We start from the raw sequence: 7,500 nt of genomic DNA, 5'->3' as shown, positions 1-7,500 counted from the left end.
CTCCCACTCGGTTGCCCCGCGGATCCATCGGTCCGCTCATCACCATTGGCCCGTTCATTCCCACAGGCCCGTTCAACGCTGACGGCCCGTTCATTCCCGCTGGCCCACTCATTGTCCTGGGGTCCTGCCGGTTCATCCCGCCGTTTCCGAAGCCGAGTCCGGACGTTATTCTCGGGTCGATGATGGAGGTCCTGGGGACGTTGACTGCCTGTTGTTGTTGCTGCTGCTGCGGTTTCCTGCCTTCCCTGGGGTCCCTCGAGGGCCGAGCTCTGGGCTCGTTCCTCATGTCAATGTCGCCGCTGCCGAACCCATGACCAAGAAGCTGCCGCATGTCCACGTCCTGTGAGCCGTCGCTGGGCGTCGAGCGGTTAGAGGGCGGCGATGAAGGTGGTGACGGGGGCGAGAGCTCACGCTGGCGGGGTGGGGGAGGAGGGCTGACCCTGGAACTTGAGAGGGCTTTGTAGGAGGTGCCTGAGGAAGCTGATGAGGGCCTCGAGACACTCGCATCCTCGACTACGGCCATAATGGAGTCAGGCATGATCGGCGCCAACAGTGTGGCGAGGCGCTCTCGCATTCCCTGCACGTCGTCGCTGAGACCCTGCAAGCGCATGACCAGGTCCTCGGGCGGCGAGTCTGGCACACTCCCCAGGCAGCTGAGCACCAGCTCCACCACCTGCGGATGCTCCAGCCGGTCGTACACAGCCCTCTCCTTGGCTGAGCAGCGCTCCGCGAAGGGGGCGGGGGAATTCTTGCCGCTGTTGCTTGTGATCAGGCTCTTCAAGAACTCGAAGTGAGAGCTGACTTCACTCTTCTCACTCCTCTTCGACTCGGGCGTTGACCTGCCGGAGGCGGGCGGAGTGCGAGAGCTCTCCTGATCCGCTTCCGGGGGGGGCGTTGACTGAGATTCCGGAGCCAGTCTAGGGTCTCGGGGGGCGCGCGCCACCTTGTGTGTTCGTGGATCCCGGCTCATCCTTTGCTCTCGGTTCTCCCTGGGGTCTCTGCTCTCTCTGGGGATCCTATGTTCCCTGGGGTCCCTGCTCTCTCTGGGGTCTCTGCTGTCCCTGGGCGACGTGGGCTGCTCTTCCTGTGTGGTTTCTGCTGCGTCTTCTCCCTTGGATCTCTTGCTGGGCGGCGTGTTGCGGCCGGTGATGTCATCCTCGGAGGCGGCCACCTGTGCAGGCCGCTTCCGCGACTCCTGCGGCGGCGCCCAGTGCGAGAGCATTCTCCGTGGCACGCCCACAGTCACCATCATCTCGATGAGGCGGCCGCGCAGCATCATGGACTCGGTGCGGCGCAGCAGGCGAAAGAGGTTCCTCTGCAGCATCTTGTGGAGGGTGCGCACGTTGTGGTCGAAGAGCGTGGGCGGCGGCGAGCCGATCTGCTGCTCGATGAGCTCTGTCACCGGCTCCCACAGGTCGGGCTTGTAGCACGCCACTGTGATGAGAGCTCGGATGGCCACAATGAAGGCCGAGCCGCCCACGTAGGGCGTGTTGATGAGTCCCTTGAGCGCCGCGACGCCCTGGCTCACCATCTCAGGGCTCTGGGCGGCGACGTCAGGGTAGCGGGACACATCCGAGAGAAGGTGTGCCACCAGCGCTGCCTCCAGGAAGCGGATGATGTGGATGATGATGCCCTCGTTCTCGCCGGCAGCCAGCAGCGCCATCAGCTGCTCGGCCACGCTCTTGACGGCTGGCCACGCGCCCTTGAAGGTCGCCTCGTCTAGCTCGCCCGTCGCCAGCAGCTGAAACGCATGGCGGTACACGTTGGCGAACACCCGCACGGTGCGCTTGACCACTCGCGGGTCCGGGTCGGCCAGCAGGTCGCGCAGACCCGACACCAGGTCGGGCGCGCTTAGCATGGCCGCGTATTCCATTACGCTGCCTGTAAAGGAAGAAAAAAAGTCTTGTTAGTTCATCTATGATCACCTTATTATGTTTTTTATACGATTTTGTTTTACTTCACAGATTGTGCGAAACACAGAACGAAAGGCAGGTAACGTCGCAAATGGCTTCCCTCGCCACCACTGTAGTGTTTGCTAAGAAAAAAGTAGTAACTAAAAGAAAACAAACCAGAGCACCATCAAACAATACAATATGAAACTTCCCCGTCTCAGTGTCATCATATTCGCAACGTTCATTTCATTCGCAAAGATACACTTACGTCTATAGTTCATGGATACTGTTAAGGATTTCAAACTTTCAAAATAATTCGGTTGTTGCACAGTCTATATGCATATGTGCTTGTATCCACGTGAGTGTGCGTTCAACAGGTAAGCCACGCAAATTCCAAAAGGCATTATAAATCACTGACGTTTCGATTTTCTAATATTCATAAATACGAATGTCTTTCTAAACAATTAACATCACCGTAAACCGTTTCCTGTGAAAGTTACCCAAGTCCCCCCTCCCAACGACGAACTTGTTTTCTGTGAGCAATTTCCTCTGCGTGGACTAAGATAAACAGCAAATAATAGGTTTTCTGTGACATGAGAAAGATAACCTCACCCAATTTACCAAAGAAATGCATGTCATTCATCCTTAAACCCGTGTAAACATCTAATCATCTACAACAGCGTTTACCTTTCGAGTCGTCGTCATTCATAACAAAGTGCTATGATACCCACACCACGAGATAGATACTACGATCATATCAAGAGTTATTCACTCTCACTCTCATTCCTCCTCCCTGTACTTGTTTGTTTGTCTGTTTTTCTATCAACTCCGTCCTCTTTCTTTATCTCACTTCTCCCATTCTTATTTTCCCTCTCATTATCTCGCCATCTCTCCCATTAGCGATCTCTATCAATCACTCGCTCACTCTCTCTCTCTCGTTCACTATTTTTTTTCTCTCTCTCCCTCTCTCTCATCCTAGTCCCACGCTTTTCACTTCACCAAAACACTCTTTTTCAGTCAGATAAGCGGCGAGAACAAAAATAGGGAGAGAGGGAGGGGGAGGGGGGAGAAAGGGAGGGAGAGGGAGAGAGAGGGGAAAAGAAGAAGGAAGAGGAAGAGGAAGAAGTAGAAGAAGAAGAAGAGAAGAGAGAAGGAAAGAAGAGAGAAAGGAGAGAGAGGAGAGAAGAGAGAAGAGAGAGAAGAGAGAATAGAAGATAGAAGAGAGAGAAGAGATAAGAGAGAGAGAGAGAGAGAGAGAGAGAGAAAGAGAAGAGGAGAGAGAGGAGAGAGAGAGAAGAGAGAGCGAGAGAGGAGAGAGAGAGAAGGAGAGAGAGAGGAGAGAGAGAGAAGGAGAGAGAGAGAGAGAGAGAGAGAGAGAGAGAGAAGAGAGGAAGGAGAGAGAGAGAGAGAGGAAGAGAGAGAGAGAGACGGAGAGGAGAGAGAGAGAGAGAGAGAGAGAGAGAGAGAGAGAGAGAGAGAGAGAGAGAAGAGAGAGAGAGGAGAGAGGAGAGAGAGAGGAGAGAAGAGAGAGAGAGAGAGGAGAGAAAAGAGAGAGAGAGAGAGCAGAGAAGAGAGAGAGAGAGAGAGAGAGAGAGGGAGAAGAGAGAGAGAGAAGAGGGGAGAGAGAGAGAGAGAGGGAAAGAGAGAGAGAGGAAGAGAGAGAAGAAGAGAGAGGGAAAGAGAGAGAGAGAGAGGAGAGGGAAAGAGAGGGAGAGAGGAGAGAGGGAAAGAAGAGAGAGAGAGAGAGAAGAGAGGGAAAGAGAGAGAGAGAGAGAGAGGGAAAGAGAGAGAGAGAGAGAGAGGAGAGGGGGAGAGAGAGAGAGAGAGAGAGAGAGAGAGGAGAAGGAAAGAGAGAGAGAGGAGAAGGAAAGAGAGAGAGAGGAGAGGGAAAGAGAGAGAGAGGAGAGGGAAAGAGAGAGAGAGGAGAGGGAAAGAGAGAGAGAGGAGAGGGAAAGAGAGAGAGAGAGAGAGGAGAGGGAAAGAGAGAGAGAGGGAGAGGGAAAGAGAGAGAGAGGGAGAGGGAAAGAGAGAGAGAGGGAGAGGGAAAGAGAGAGAGAGGGAGAGGGAAAGAGAGAGAGAGGGAGAGGGAAAGAGAGAGAGAGGGAGAGGGAAAGAGAGAGAGAGGGAGAGGGAAAGAGAGAGAGAGGGAGAGAGAGAGAGGGAAAGAGAGAAGAGGAGAGAAAGAGAGAGAGGAGGAAAGAGAGAAAGAGAGAGAGAGAGAGAGAGAGAGAGAGAGAGAGAGAGAGAGAGAGAGAGAGAGAGAGAGAGAGAGAGAGAGAGAGAGAGAGAGAGAGAGGAGAGGGAAAGAGAAAGAAAAAGAGATAGAGTGAGTAAGATGGTGGAAGAGGCAAGAGAATCGGAGAAGAGGCCAAAGAAACAGACAAGAAAACAAAAACAAACAAATAACACTGAACGAGGACGCGTGATGCAGACAGACTGCGTGATAAAAATGGGACTACCAATAAGCAGATTTTCTTCATTTTGATTAGCGTATGCCTCTGTTGCCTCTCCCGCGTAACATAGCCAAGGAGTGCAAAATACACACCAAACGTGAACATAACACAACAGATCTTCCCATAACCTTATCCCTGTTAACTAAATGGGTGTTTTTCAAGTCGGGTTAGAAATGCCAGAGTCAGCAATATATATCGCTCTTGTGCTAATTGTAAAGTTTTGTTTCATTCTCTCTTTGTCTGATATTCCCTGGCAATAATAACCGAACTCTTCCAAACCCATTTCTTATTTGACGTACACTTTTCTTACGCATTCTCTCTCTCTCTCTCTCTCTCTCTCTCTCTCTCTCTCCCCCCCCCCTCTGGTGCTACACAGAAGCGTGCAGAATGCATTTTGAAAGTTCAACGAAAGCATAGTGAAGAGAGCAAGCCCTCGCCAAGTGCTTCAGTGCCTCCCACCCTTCCCACAAGTGCTAAGTGCACCTCCCCCCCCTCCCCCCTCCCACCTCCCACCTCCCCCCTCGCACACGAGCTGTGACCGAGCGGTGAAGTCGGAGCGAGTGTGGCCTCCTCACCTTGGCTACAGCCTTCCGAGGCCATCCTTCTGAGTCTACCTCATGCCAACCTGTGGACAAGACATTGAGAACTCGGTTACGGTCTTGCAGGAGGAGCGGAGGGAGAGGGGGAGGAGAGGGGGAGGAGAGGGGGAGGAGAGGGGGAGGAGAGGGGGAGGAGAGGGGGAGGAGATGGGGAGGAGAGGGGGAGGAGAGGGGGAGAACGGGACGGAGGGGGGGGGGAGAAAGCGGGTGAGACAGATAAAAGGAAAAAGAGAGTGGAGAGAAAGAGTGTTAGGAAAAAGAGGAGTGGAGGAGTCATGACACGGGCGAGCCTCAAGAGCTCCCCCCCCCCCTTCCTCTTCCCGAGAGAGAGAAAAAAAAATGGTAGGTAAGATAGAAGTGGAGCCATCACCGCATCACACCCATCACCATCTCCCAGTGTAACACTATACAAAGCCGCCAAAAAAAAAAAAAAAACAATCCCTCTCGCTTCCTCTGCTTGCCCTACGACAACATCTGGCCAACAGGATCCAGGAATGATCAAAACAACGACAAGTGCGTTTCTGACCCCCCCCCCCCCAACCCTTCGAAGGATAAGCTAGGTTTACGGAGCAGATGCGCCGACGGGCTTGTATGCACTGAGGCGAACCCGCCTGTGTCAGCGCGTGCTGACTCGTGAGTGTGTGTGCCAATGAGTGTTGACTTGACCTGAGCTTGGTCCCTTCGAAGCGAAAGAAAACACGTAAGGAACGACGACTTTCCCATGCCCCCTTCACTTCCCTCTCTTCCTTCTGCATCTGCATCTCCTCCTCACCCCCCCTTCCTCTGCCTCTCCCTCCTCACCCCCCTTCCTCTGCCTCTCCCCCCTCACCCCCCTCCTCTGCCTCTGCCTCTCCCTCCTCCTCCCGGAACGCACGATATTGATCTGCTCTTCTGCTGCCGTTACGCCCGTTGTGATTAGCATCGTCGCCACTACACGTATTGCTACATACTCGGTTTGCGTTAATGCTACATTCACTCCCACGCTCGTTCTCCCCTTTCCATTTACACTCACAGATATAGACACAGATACAGATACATACATACATACATACACATACACATACACACACACACACACACACACACACACACACACTCTCTCTCTCTCTCTCTCACTCTCTCTCACCCATCCACACTCCCTGCTTTCCGCTCCCTACACGCGGCAAGCACTATTTCTCGCTCCCTAACCTCTCCGTATTCCCACTGTTAGCTCTCCCTTGTCCCTCCCGACGTCGTCCTTCCACAGCCAAGGGAAGAGTCAGGAGAGATGGAAGGAAGGCGAGGAGAAGATAAGAGTAGGAGGGAGGGAGGAGATGGGGGGTGGGAAGCAGGACTTGGAGGGGAGGGGAGGGGAGGGGAGGGGAGGGGAGGGGAGGTAGAGAGAAACGAGATACGAGAGGGATAGAACGAGATGACACCCCCCGCATTCCCTCCTCCCAGTTGATTGTTCACACGAGGCGAGGGAGGGGCGACAGAGCAAGCGTTTCGCACCACAGAGGGATAGATTTAATGCACGTTGCAAACACGCGCTGCGGTAAGATTGTGATTCATAAAGAACCTTCATGTTGAGATATGTCTCTATGTTTATTTATAACCCCCTCACCTATAAAAAAGAAAAAGAAGAAAAAACAAAATATATATATATACATACATATATATATATATTTGGAACGTAAGGATAGAAGCGAAAAGAAGAGAACATTTGGAAATTACACACAATAAGACAATGACAAAAACAGCAATAACAATAATGATAATAGTAATCAAAATAATAATAATGACAATAATAACTAAAACGATAATAACAATAACAGCAAGAGTGGTGATAATAACAAAAATAACTGCAACAACGACGGCGTGCATCCCGTGTTGCATCAACGAAGTCGCACAGCACCCATTCTGACCCCCGGACTGGGCGCCGCACATCCTGTCGACGCCGGACTTTTCCAGTGCGGCACCAGATGTATCTCATCTCCTCTCTCTCTCTGTTAGTCTCTCGCTCTTCCTAATTTACACTCGCCCTCCGGAACGGTCATTAGCAATTTATTCACCCTACCCTATCATTCAATCTTGCACACGCACACGCACGCACGCACACACATATGTATGCATGCACACAGGTACGCACGCGCACGCGCACGCACGCACACACACACACACACTTATTCACTCACTCACTAGAGAACGTCGTGAATAATTAACCGAGCCTCTCATTCACATTCAGTCCTACTAAAACGACGCTATTACATGAACTAAAACTAATGGAAAGGCCACCTCAGTCGGTCGTGTTGTCAATGTGCAGTACATTTTCACCGATGCATGACTTGCTGGAATACAAGCAAGAAGTACTACGGTTACTGCTACCAAAGATGCTTCTTCTATGTTTTATAATGTATATATTGATCTGCCAACACGAGTATTGTCATTGTAAAGGGAGGAGATGGGGGGGGGGGTAGGAGGAGGAGGAGATGGGGAGAAGGAGGGAAGAAGAGGAGGAGGAGGAGGAGGAGGAGGGGGGGAAGAGATGGAGGGAGTGAGGGAGGGAAGAAGAAGAAG

At 52.2% G+C, this 7,500-nt stretch overlaps 1 protein-coding gene across 4 annotated transcripts in view; it reads right to left on the bottom strand.

The window, feature by feature from the left end:
- The window catches only part of LOC122262789 (uncharacterized), a 22,210-nt gene that overhangs the window by 784 nt on the left and 13,926 nt on the right, over positions 1-7,500 (bottom strand). For 2 of the 4 annotated variants that reach the window (XM_043030948.2, XM_043030949.2), the window contains exons 2-3: positions 4,921-4,970; positions 1-1,881 (exon numbers count right to left, since the gene is read on the bottom strand). The exon at positions 1-1,881 is cut by the window's left edge and continues 784 nt beyond it. In XM_043030948.2, the coding sequence (XP_042886882.2) occupies positions 1-1,881; positions 4,921-4,945 (1,906 nt within the window). In that variant the 5' untranslated portion in view covers positions 4,946-4,970. The remainder of the gene's footprint in view (positions 1,882-4,920; positions 4,971-7,500) is intronic. The other 2 variants (XM_043030950.2, XM_043030951.2) reach the window with 1 other exon arrangement.

This window comes from Penaeus japonicus, unplaced genomic scaffold (assembly GCF_977035675.1).
Source record: "Penaeus japonicus unplaced genomic scaffold, GWHDUDI00000001_assembly GWHDUDI00000039, whole genome shotgun sequence".
Classification (NCBI taxonomy): Eukaryota; Metazoa; Arthropoda; class Malacostraca; order Decapoda; family Penaeidae; genus Penaeus; species Penaeus japonicus.
Note: the sequence above shows the minus strand (reverse complement) of the source record. Positions and strands in the feature narration are given on the sequence as shown.